This window comes from Cetorhinus maximus, chromosome 5, assembly GCF_964194155.1.
Source record: "Cetorhinus maximus chromosome 5, sCetMax3.hap1.1, whole genome shotgun sequence".
Taxonomy (NCBI): domain Eukaryota; kingdom Metazoa; phylum Chordata; class Chondrichthyes; order Lamniformes; family Cetorhinidae; genus Cetorhinus; species Cetorhinus maximus.
The window spans coordinates 130,515,948-130,529,064 of NC_135883.1; the positions used below are offsets into that span (position 1 = coordinate 130,515,948).

The 13,117-nt window shown below is 43.2% G+C and overlaps 1 protein-coding gene across 1 annotated transcript in view; it reads right to left on the reverse strand.

The window, feature by feature from the left end:
• The window catches only part of ascc3 (activating signal cointegrator 1 complex subunit 3), a 634,438-nt gene that overhangs the window by 121,793 nt on the left and 499,528 nt on the right, over positions 1–13,117 (reverse strand). Inside the window, exon 34 of the mRNA XM_078542487.1 lies at positions 11,934–12,059. Coding sequence (XP_078398613.1) covers positions 11,934–12,059 — 126 coding nt within the window. The remainder of the gene's footprint in view (positions 1–11,933; positions 12,060–13,117) is intronic.

Below are 13,117 nucleotides of genomic sequence, written 5' to 3' on the forward strand. Positions count from 1 at the left end.
GCTATTCACTTCCTTTATATATACTCGTGCAAACTGTTACTGTTTTTATATTTCTTGCTACTTTTCTCTCATACTCCAATTTCTCCATTTTTATTAAGTCATCCTATTCTGGTTTCTAAACTTTTACCTATCTTCTGGGTTACCACTAATCTTTGCAACATTTACTTCTTTACTTAAAATTTGATACCATACTTAGCTTCCTTAGTTAGATACGGATGGTGCATCCATCTCATGGAGTCTTTCTTTCTCAATGGACTATATCTTTGTTGAGGGGTATGAAATATTTCCTTAAATGTCTGCCACTGCTTCTCTACCATCTTACCTTTTAATCTAGTTTCCTATTCCACTTCAGCCAATTCTGTCATCATAATCTTGCAATTGCCTTTATTTGCGAGATTCAGATCGAAATTTCTCACTCTCAAACTGAATGAGAAATTTTATAATGTTATAATCACTCTTACCTAGAGGATTATTTACTATGAGGTCATTAATTAATCCTGTCTCATTACAAATTACCCGGTCTAAAACAGCCTGTTCCCTGGTTGGTTGCAGAGCGTGTTGTTCTAATAGTCATGAATATATTCTTTGAATTCATCCTCCAGACTACTTTTGCCAATTTGATTCATCCAATCCGAAAGAAGATTAAATTCTCTCGCGATTATTGCAGTACCTTTCTTCCAAGCCCCCATTATTTCTTGATTTATACTCTGCCCTAGAGTATAGCTACTGTTGGGGAGCCCATAAACTACTCCCACCATTGGCTTCTTTCCTTTGTTATTTCTCATCTCCACCCAAAATGATTCTACATTTTTGCTGCTCTGAACCAAGATCATTTCTCACTATTGTACTGATCTCTTTTTTATTAACAAAGCCACCCCTCCTCCTCTTCCTTTCTTCCTGTCCTTCTGCCGTGTAAAATATCATTGAATATTCAGGTCCAAGCCATGGGCACTTTGCAACTATATCTCTGTAATGGCTATCATATCATACTCTTGAGGAGATGTCCTTAACCCTGGCATTGGGGAGGTGGTGGCATAGTGGTATTGTAACTGGACTAGTATTCCAGAGGCCCAGGGTAATGCTCTGGGGACCTGGGTTCGAATCCCACCACGGCAGATGGTGAAATTTGAATTCAATAAAAATCTGGAATTAAAAGTCTGATGATGACCACAAAACCATTGCCGATTCCCGTAAAAACCCATCTGGTTCACTCAAGCCCTTTAGAGAAGGAGATCTGCTGTCCATACCTGGTTTGGCCTACATTTGACTCTAGACCCACAGCACTGTGGTTGGATGGGCAATAAACGCTGGCCTAGCCAGCGACGCCCACATCCCATGAACAAATATTTTTAAAAAACACAGCCTTTGGAACCTCACTCTCAGATGCAGAGAACAGTATAAATACCCCTAATTACACTGTCCCCCTTCTACAGCTACATTCCTTTTGACCTCCTCCACATGAATATCTCCCTGCACTATGCTGCCCTGGTCAGTTTGCTGATCCTCCCTGCAGTCTCTGGATGATTGCAAGGGCTGAGGCTCCTCCATTGCTACCTTCTGGGTCCTCATGCCTGCCTCACTCACAGTCACACCCTCCTGTCCCTGACCACAGGACAAATCAAAAGTACCTAGCCTAAAGGGTATGACTGCCTCCCTGTTGCATCGCAGTGCCTGTAGCTCAATCTCCAGCTCAACAACTCGGAGCTGAAGTTCCTCGGACTGCAGACGTGCACATCTACAGAACAGGACACTGGTGTCCACCAGTTTCCACATGCTTCAGCTGCAACACATCGCCTGCGCTGTCATCTTTATTGTGTTTTATTTAATTAATTAGGTTTCAAATTTAGAGCTATCACACAACCCTCATCTGTAGTTATATTAAGTAGCTCAACAAATTCCCACCTGCACCAAATTTCCAAGCTAGCACCCTCGAAGCACTCAGTCCTCGTTTCACTGTGCGCTTCCACGCTCTTGAGGACACTAGACTTACACACTCTCGCCTCTTTCTGTTTCTGAGTTTATGTTTGAAGATTTCGACGAAATCTTCTTTTGAAAATTAAAATTAAAGACATTTAAATATGATTGTGTAGAACTCTAGGGGTAGGGAGTAGGATTTTGCACATCAGTAATTATGCCAGAGAAAATTGACGTTACCATGGCTGTGCCAAAAGGCACAGCATCCAGTTGCTAGAATGTGAAAAAAATCCACACTTACTACAAGATAAAAAATTATAAATACCATATACCACATAGAACAACTACTAGTTACAACATGTAATTTAATGTCAACCAATATTAATTACTAGAATATCAGAAACTTTGAATTAGGACAGAGCTATATAAAACACTCTCAGGTACTTTCTATTCTTTGTATTTGAATACAGTCTAGGACTTCAAAGAAAACTACTTACATTTATGGACTACCCATAAGGTAATAAAATGTCCCATGGACCTTTACAGGTGAGTGATGGAAGCAGCGTTTAGAGCATAAAGTGGAGGCAGCTGAATGTATGGGCACCGATGGTGGAGCAACTGAAGTCGGGGATACTAAAGAGGCCTGAATTGGCACAGCACAGAGACCTAGGAGGGATTATAGGGCTGAAGGAAATTACAGAGATTGAGAGGGGCAAGGCCATGGAGAAAACGAGGATAACAGTTTTAAAATTAGAATGTTGCTTGACTGGGAGTCGGTCAGTGAGCACAGGAAAGATGGGTAAGTGGGGTTTGGTGCGAGTTAGAACACGAGCAGCCATTTTTTGAATGATTTCAACTTTGCAGAGGGTAGAATGTGGGACTTCCTTGTAATAATCAAGTCTAGAGGGAACAAAGACATAGATGAGGGTTTCACCTGCAGATAAGGTGTGGCAAGAGTGACGTTAGGGAGCTGGAAAAGGCAGTCTTACTAATGGTGCAAATGTTAGTTGTATATTAATTGTGTTTAATTGTATGGGTGGTGGGCATTAATTGCGGCTTCACTTGGGCCCATGTTTAAAAATGTATTCAGGATGTGGGCATTGCTGGCTAGGCCAACATTTGTTGCCCATCCCTAATTTTTTTTATTCATTCATGGGATGCGAGTGTCGCTGGCTCGGCCAGCATTTATTATCCATCCCTAATTGGCCTTGAGCAAATGGTGGTGAGCTGCCTTCTTGAACCATTGCTGTCCACGTGGTGTGGATACACCCACACTGCTGTCAAAAGGGAGTTTCAGGATTTGGACCCAGCGACAATGAAGTAATGGTGAAACAGTTCCAAGTCAGGATGGTGTGTAGCTTGGAGGGGAATTTGGAGTGGTGGTGTTCCCACGTACCTGCTGCAATTGTCCTTCTAGGTGGTAGAGGTCAAGTGTTTGGTGCTGTTGATGGAGTTTTGGTGAGTTGCTGCAGTGCATCTTGTAGATAGTACACACTGCTGCTACTGCTCATCAGTGGTGGAGGGAGTGAATGTTTGTGGATGGGGTGTTAATCAAGTGGCTGCTTTGTCCTGGATGGTGTCGAGCTTCCTGAGTGTTGTTGGAGCTGCACTCATTCAGGCAAGTGGAGAGTATTCCATCATACTCCTGGCTTGTGCCTTGTAGATGGTGGACAGGCTTTGGGGAGTCAGGAGGTGAGTATTCTTCGCAGAATTCCCAGCCTCTGGCCTGCTTTTGTAGCCACAGCATTTATGTGGCTAGTTCAGTTTCTGGTCAATGATAAGCCCCAGAGTGTTGATAGTGGGGGATTCAGAGATGGTTGGATTCTCTCTTGTGAGGTGATCATCGCCTGGCACTTGTGTGGTGAGAATGTCACTTGCCACTTCTCAGCCCAAGCCTGAATGTTGTCCAGGTCATGCTGATTATAGACACGGACTATTTCAGTATCTGAGGAGTTGTGAATGGTGCAATCATCAGGGAACATCCCCACTTCTGACCTTATGATGGAGGGAAGTTCATTGATGAAGTAGCAGAAAATATAAATTGAGATAGATTAAAACTGTTTTGTTTTAGAAGGTGTATGTTTCTAATGCATAATTCTGTAAATAAATATGAAAGTGAGTAAAGGTTGGCGCCAGTTCCATCCTTCACCAACTGACTTTCTGAAACAAACCAGCAGATGTATGGTCAGAAGTTCAGCTAGGGGTCAAATAAAACACCAAGGTTGCGAACAGTCTAGTTCAGCCTCAGACAGCTGCAAGGCAGACAGATGAAATCGGTGGCAAGGGGATGGAGTTTGTGACTTAGAACGAAGGCAATGGCTTCTGTCTTCCCGATATGTAATTGGCAGAAATTTCTGCTGCTGGATGTCGGCCAGGCAGTCAGACAATTTAGAGACAGCGGTCCAGTGAGGGGGACGGAAGGTGGAGCTGGTTAATGTCAGTGTACATGTGGAAGCTGACGCTATTATTTCAGATGATGTCGCTGAGGAGCACTAAGTAGATGAGAAAAAGGAAAAGTCAAGGATAAATTTTTGGGGGATACCAGAGGTAACAGTACAGGAGCCAGGAGAGAAGCTAGTGTAGCAGATTCTCTGGCTATCATAGGAAAATAAGAATGAAACAGACAAGTGCAGTCCCACCTAGCCGGACGATCCTGAGACACGTTGGGACAGAATTTTGAGATAACTGTGCCAATGGTTGCAGATAGATTGAGGAGAAAGAGAATAGATTGTTTATCTTTATCATAGTCAACTAGAATATAATTTGTGACATTGGTAAGAGCTGCTTTGATGTTATGACGGGGATGAGAGCCTGATTGGAGCAACTGAGAAAGACTGAGATGGGTTTGGGAGGTGACAACATGTTCAAAGGTTTTGAAGGAAGGGAGGTTTGATATCAGGCAGTAGTTTGCAAAGAAGGAGAGGGTCAAAGGTTGGCTTTAAGGGGTACCGGGTGATGACAACAGATTAACGGTTCTCTTTCCTCAGGCAATGTACCTTCTCCTTCTAACATCAGCTAACATGGCAGCTGGGAAGAAAAGTTGAGTGGTGAACAACTTACCAGGAATATGGTCTAGAGAACAAGAGGTGGAAGAGAAACTAGAGAAAGGTACAAATTATGTGACCTATTTATTGTATGGACAATAGGAATGATGCACTAGATATGCTATATCATGAATTTATTTTCTCCAGTTAAAATATTAAAACTACATGTCAATCCTTGTTAATGGAACAGAAGCACTAGTATAAAGGTTCAAATGCAATAATCTTAAGGGAAGAATTGACATTTGTAAATTACATTGCACAGCCCTATAGTGAATGAAATACATCAACCTTTTCTAATAATTAAACAAAAAAATTACAAGAAATGTAATTTCATGGCACTGGACTATTTTGCAAATCAAGGTAAGTTTTTCTTGTTTAACTTGTAATCTTTGATTACCATAATGGTACTTGGCCAAGCCAAGTTGATCTACTGGAGATCAGCTTATAAACCAATTTAGGAGTGAAATTAGCAAATGCTTCTACTCACAAAGGTTGGTGGAAGTTTGGAACTTTATTATACAGATTGACGTTAGCACAATTGTTGACTTTAAATTCGGGATCGCTCGACTTTTGTTAACCAAAGATATTAAGGAATATGGGGCTAAGGTGGGTAATATGGAATTAGGCTACAGATCAGCTACTGAATGGTGAAAGCGGGTCTAGGGGCTAAATCGTCAACTCTAGTTCCTATGTTCCTAACTCAGCATTGTCTACATTTTACTGCATTTGTTTTCAAATGATGCAATTGAAATATTTTGTTTACAGGGGAAGACCTAGCTGATAGGAATTTCCTTTAAAATAAGGAGTAGAATTTTGCTTACCGCAGGTTATATTTTTCTAGTTTCTCCCATCTGGAAACCATTCATAGTGCAACTGCAAACCATATGTAGAAGTACTTTACCCTCTCCCCCTCATAATACCTAGTATTCTGATTAGGTTTAGCTTTTATATTGTGCTTTGGCCGCTTGGATCTCTCACGATTGAGGTCGCCTGAAATCAGGGGGCCAGGTGAAACGAAAACCATAAGTTTTAAAACAGTGATGAGGAAGACTGGTTTTCCTCTGGGTCTTAGCCCCTGCTGCTGCTCTTACTGTGCCTTGTAAAAGTATCTGCCTAAACCAACAACTTACAATTGTAGGAGCGTAATCAGAAAACAAAACTGACACACAGCCAAAGTAGGAGACATTAGGAAAGGTGACCAAAAGCTTCACAAGGATAGGTTTTAAGGAATGTTTTTAATGGAGGAGAGGGTTTAGGGAGGGCAAAGTTTAGTGCCAAGGTAACTGAAGGCACAGCTGGGAATGCATGCCAGGTTATAATTCGAGGAATGTAGAGTTCTTGGAGCATTGCAGGGCTAAAGAAAGTTACAAAGATAGAGAGGGAGTCCATTTAGGGGCAGTGCTATGTAGGCATGCTGTTCCTTGATGACATTGTGTCATCCGTAACTTCACCAATGGCCACAGTTACAATTGCTTGCATAGTGGATAATTTGTCACGCCAGTCTATGCATGTACTTCCCCACTGCTATCAGTTTATGGGAAAATCAGGGAAAATTTGAAACTAAATCTAGAGAGCAGCATTCTTGGGTTGCTTAACTTAAAGTTGGCCTATAAGATAAAAAATTTTGTGTGTTTAAAAATCACCTGTGTCTTTCTTGTTTTAATTTCTGTGAAAATGCTGTTACTGTTCATGAATCCACATTCTGAAGCATATCCAAGTCAGTCCCAAGCCAATGTTCTTCACAATACCTCCTGCTCTCTTTTTCAGCAGGTTGAAAATGGATCTGTCCTGGATAAATTGGATTCAAAGGTTGGCAGACAAGACAGTAATGGGACAATGGATTTCCTCTAAAGGAGAGATGGTTGGGGTACAATCAAGGTACATTCCCATGAGAGGGAAAAGTAGAGTAACCAAAGTCATAGTCCTCTGGGTAACAAAATAGGGAGAGAATAAGGTGAAGCAGAAAAGGAGTGTGTATGACAGATGTCAGGTTGAGAACACATGTAAGAACCAGGCTCAGTATAGAAAGTTCACAGGGAAAGTGAAAAAGGAAATAAGCGAGGCAAAGAGAGAGTATGGGAAGAGAATGAGAAGAGACTGGCAACTAACGTAAAATGTAACCCAAAAGTCCTCTACAGGCAAATAAATAGTAAAATGGTAAGAACAGGATGAGTTAAAAACAAAAAACTACTGTGGATGCTGGAAATCTAAAACAAAAACAGAATTACCTGGAAAAACTCAGCAGGTCCGGCAGCATCGGTGGAGAAGAAAAGAGTTGACGTTTCGAGTCCACATGACCCTTCAACAGAACAAAGACCCTTCTGTTGAAGGGTCATGTGGACTCGAAACGTCAACTCTTTTCTTCTCCACCGACGCTGCCGGACCTGCTGAGTTTTTCCAGGTAATTCTGTTTTTGAAGAAGAGGATGGGTGTGGCCAAACTGGGGCCAAAAAGGGGATCTACGTTTTGAGCCTGAGGATATGGCTGACATACGAAATGGGAGTATTTTGCATCTCTCTTTAGCAAGGAATAAGATGCTGCCAAAGTTAAGGTGAAAGACGAGGTAGCTGAGACACTGGATGGGCTAAAAATGGATAAAGAGAAGACCTTAGAAAGGGTGGGTGAGAATGTTCAAGTGGTGGTTGTTTGGTTGCAGCATTGCTTGGCATCAGTGCCTTTAGGCGGAATCGTTCCAGATTTCCACTAAGTGTGGTAGCAGGCGGGTAAAATGATGTTTCACCCACCGGCCACAATGGCAGGTTTTCATGCCTTATCATCCCAAACCGCCACATTATTTATGCATTACCGGAAACCATGCCGTTTCCATGATGGGTGAGCACCGATTCGCCTACCATGCCGTCACCTCGCTGATTCATCACACCAGGTACAGCCCCGTTCAGTGCTTCCAGCTCAGGACTGCAGCAAAGAAGACATGGCCCCGAAAAGCAAGAAGACTGTAACCCTTGAACACCCTTTGGTTGTTGTGAAGGCCTGCTGTGATGTCCTCTATCTCGGCTCTGGCCACAGGAGGGGCAGCAACATTATTACTATGGCTTGGTAGGCAATGGCAGTGGTGATCAATGCTGCTCAGAAGAGGTTGGCCATCTAATTCAGATAGAGGGTGAATCATGTCATCCGTGCAGCCAGGGTATGGCAACCATCTCATCACTCTAAACTCACACATTCAAGCCCATCACACATTCAATGGCATCTCATTCACTGCCAGCTCAAGGGACATCACCACCCATTCTCTCACACATGCCCTCACATGTCCATCTGGCCTCATCTCCTCTGGAGACTGCCTTCTCAGGCATCACCATCTTGAGGCCACTTGCACAGATCAACACGCGCCTCCCACACACACCCTGGGATACCCTCCTTCCCCAGTACAGCACTCTTCTTGCGGCCTCTCCCCTTGCCTGAGGCCACTTTTCCCCCTTCACCAAGCAAGCCCTAGCCCTGCAGCCATTGAAAAGCCACCAACATATGGCTGATCCATCAGGTAGAGACCTGCCCATGAGCCCCCCTAAAAGTGATATGGTGCTATCTGTGAAGCCTGGCGCTGATGACGGCAAGTGCTGACTGAAGCAAGGTAGGTAAACAAATCTTGAAGTCCTGAGCGAAGTCTGCCGGCCAAGTGCACGTCGCTTATGTGCTGTTGCTAAACACATTGGCGTATTTTCCTGCTGATGTGGATGGACAATCCAGTGGGGGCGGGGGGATGATTCCTGTGGAGAGGCCTAATAATGATATGCTGATGTATTACAATGAGGTTCCCGACGTCCGATGGCGGGGAACATGGTCCGCCATCGGTGGGCTGAGCGGATGATCGCAAATTGGTTTCACACTGTCGTGAAACTGATTGCGCCATATTGTCCGCTCATGCCACCAAACACGCCCGATGCTGGCGGGCACGGAAAATCCCGGCCATTGTTGAGATAGACATGGGAGTGAAGGAAGAGTAACCGTTGCATTTTCCGGTGGTGTGTGTCAACTGGTGCAAAGCAATATGAGCAGCTGGGGTGCATTTCCCTTACCAACCTCCTGTACTTCTGCTTTCTGCTTTCACTCCAAATTGCCCGAGAAAGATCTGAGCTCTTTGCCTTGTCCTCCTTTAGGTCCTAGCCTCATTGCTTTGAAATGTTGTGCAGAGGATAGGAAACCACAACTACCCTGCTGACCCTGGTTGGTGTTTACTGAAGGGTGCCTCCAGACCTGTCCAGGCACCTGAAGCGCATCTTCAGCATATTGATATCTTGTTCAAGAATACATCTGATATGAGATGGAGTTCATTGTAGCACTGTTGGGCTTCAGTGGTGGGACTTCTCATGGGTGTAGTGAACCAAGTTTACAGCGGGTATCCCTTTTTGTCTATCAGCCATCTCTTAAATCTGCTTCCAGACATGAAGACATCAGGCAACTTGGACTGCAACAGCGAGAGTAATATGTACAGTTCCAGTTACTGCATTATAGGAAGGATGTAATCGTACTAGAGAGGTTACAGAGGAGATTTAGAACCATAGAAAAGTTGCGGCACAGAAAGAGGCCATTCAACCCATTGTATCTGCGCCATTTGATAAAGAAAAAATAAAAAACTAACCGCCCACTCTACTCATACTTTCCAGCACCTCATCCATTGCCTTGCAGGTTACAGTACATCAGGTATAGATTCAGGTACCTTTTAAATGAGTTGAGGGTTTCTACCTCCAACACAAACCATGCAGTGAATTCCAGGCACCCACCATCCTTTGGGCAAAGACGTTTTCCCCCTCTAATCTTCTTACCAATCACCTTAAATCTGTGCCCCTGGTAATTGTACACCTCAGTTAAGTCACCCTCTATCCTCTGTTCTCAGGAAAACAACCCTAGCCTATCCAATCTTTCTTCATAGCTGCAATTTTCAAGCCCTGGCAACATTCTTGTAAATCTCCTCTGTACTCCGTCCAGGGCAATTATGTCCTTCCTGTAAAGTGGAGAATGAACTATACATAAAATTCCAGTTGTCTAAACAGTGTTTTATACAGTTCCAGCGTTTATCAGGATGTTGCCAGGAATGGAGAATTCTAGCTATGAGGAAAGATTGGATAGGTTGGGGCTATTTTCTTTGGAAAAAAAGTTGGAGAAATATTTAACTGTGCTGTATAAAATTATAAGAGATTTCGATAAAGTGACTAGGAAGGGCCCTGTTTCCTCAGTGGAGCGGCCAATAACTGGGGGGCATATATTTAAAATAATTGGTAAAAGGGTTAGAGGGGAGTTGAAGAGAATTTTTTAAACCCAGAGGGTGGTGGGGATCTGGATCTCATTGCCTGAAAGGGTGATAGAGGCAGAAACCTTATTGCATTTAAAAAGTACTTGGACATGCACTTGAAGTGTAGTAAGTTACAGAGCAATAGGCCAAGAGCTGGAAAGTAGGGTGAGGCTAGACAGTTCTTTTCTACTGGCACAGACACGAGGGGCCGCCTTTTGTACTATTGGAAAAAAGCATAATGGCAGCTGCCTGGGAATGTTGTGCACATCTATATAAACATCTTTTTGTGATTGCACACTAGTTGCACATTAATGGAGTGGAAGCCCTTGCAGTTGACAGATACGCCTGATCATTCTGGAGGTGTGCTGATTGTCACATGCACGCAGAGAATGATACTTTCCACCTGTGGGAAGCCAATCTGAGCCGCAAAGCCAGGCTCCTGCTCACTCTGGCCTGGCAAACAACCCATTAGCCACCTGTCAGATGCATTTGCACTCTGCCTTCTGGGAGGTCCTGGACATATCTGCGGCAGAGCCCTAAAAGGATCCAGAGGCAAAAAAGTTGAAGGCAGTTGTGACCTTGACATCCACTTGTAAAGTGTGGCCCCCAGGTCCAGTAGGCAGCAGGTTGTTTTCTAGGAGGCTACAGGTGCCTGACACCACCTGACATGACATCCTGAGCCACCAGCAGGTCCTCCGACCATAGAAAAGCCATTGACCTCCACTTTTCTCCACAGAAGCCTGCCTGACCCACTGAGCATTTTCTGGTTTTACCTCAGCCTACAAACCCTGTTTCATTATAACCACCTCCTGCAAGTTGCACCTCTGTTGGTTCCCTCTCTGCTCTTGCAGGTACTATTGTTGGTCATCTAGGTGCTCATCTCAGGTCCAATGTAAGGTAGCAAAGGTGTGATAGAGCAAACATCCAAAATGTAAAAAGTAGCCTATTGTACTAAGTAACCTCTTAACCAACCCTTTTCCACCAACAGGTAAGAAAATTGTTATGAGTACTTATTGCCATCTTTGACAGAGATTGCTTCAGCCCTCTTAATTACCGCTGCATATTCATTTTGGTTGCACTGGCAAGTTTCAGGAAGCCTGAAAACCCCTGGCATCCATGTTAAAGTGAAAACAGTGTGTTACTATCTCTAATTGAGTGATTAGCAATTGGAAATTGATAACCAACTCTCCTGAGGGGATTGTGCACAGACACTCTAATGTGCTGGAGTCAAACGTGGCAGTCAGCAAGTTAGAGATGGCTTCCCAGGATGCTGTCATTTTGCATGTTTTGACAACTCATGTGCTCTTCCAGCTTAAAATTCAACCCAAAGTCTTTTGGATATTCCATCTGGCGTGATATCTCCTCAATGAATTGTGAAAAGCTTGATTCTCTTCATCACCCTTTTAGTAGCAAGCCAACTTTCTGATCTTGTTTTGTTTATGGGGAACAATCTGGGCAGAAACATGATCTCTCTCACCGCAAAATTTGCAGTTATCCTACAGACAGTATTGTCTAATACTTTGCCCAAGGCAAAGGAAAAACTTCAGAGTGCAGCTCCAAGAGTTAAATTTAAAATGCATCAGCTTGGCTAAAATGTTGTAGGATATGATACTGCCACCAAGTTTCAAATTATGATTTAAAAACTATGCAGATTGGTTGGTAAATGCAACAAGCAGTGTGCCAGATCTGAACCAGTTATGCAATATAAGGGTATCATTACTGACCTGGGATTCATGATAAGACGTCGAAAAAAGTAGGTCCAGGTAATGTAATCCATGGCATCTTGCTTGGATGAGACAGTTCCAGCAGAAATTTCAGCATTCATGTGATCAGAAAGCACCTCCAACAAACTGCAATGTGTGAGATACTTATTAGCAGGGCAACTCTTAACCATCTTATAAAGTCTAGCAGTCTTATGTTTTAAACGGTCTCTTTTAATTTAAAGTAAAACAGAATGACCTGGAATGGAATAAATGGTGTGAAGTTGTGCTGAACTCTGCCTGGCGATAAGTCCATGTGACCTGGTTGCCATGGGGACAGGGGGCCCAGCTCAAAACTTATTCAAAGTCAGGTGCGAGCTTTAACACCTAGACACAAAAGGAAAAGCAGCTGGTCTTACTGCTACAGACTCTCAGTCAGAGAAACCAAAGGATATGGTGGGGGGAGTGGACACACACCTGTGCTTTTATGCCAAGCAGAAGAAAAGGACTGCTTCTGGGTTAGACACCCAGCGAAGGCTGGTGAGGGTAGAAGATTTTTGAGGAACCAAGGATTGTGAAAAGTTAGAGACCATGAAATCACCAGAGGGAATCTTACAACAGGGAGTCCATTTGATTATGGTCATTGGGGTTGAGTGAAGACGAATTTGTTTAAAAGGACACTGGAAGATTCACCATGGCAAAGCAGGGAGAAGGGATCCTGTTAACACGGGGAGGAGTTGGACTTTAAACTTAAGACTACACGTTTGCAGAGAGTACAGTATAAGAATGCAGCGCGGCATTTTCTGTTGAGTTAAGAAGTTAAAGTGTGACGGATTACAGGGATAGTTAGGTAGAATATAAATATTAGGTAGAATTCATATCTAGTTAGGATATTATACTTTAGAATTGAGAAAATGGTCACAGGCTAACAGACAACCATTTTACCCAGAAGCCTTTTCACTCACATACATGGGCAGCACTGAACTTAATTAAAAACAGCTATCAATTTAAAGACAGAAAACATTACATCTTGTTGGGAGCACCCACTGGAATTCTAGTGATTCTGCCTTTTTGGAAATAGTTAACAATTAAGGACTACCCTTTCACAATTTAAATGCTTTATTCAATACCAAATAAATTTTTTAAAAAGGTGATAACACACATTAATGGTAGTTGAGTCTGGGATTTGGTGTCATTACCAATTAAGA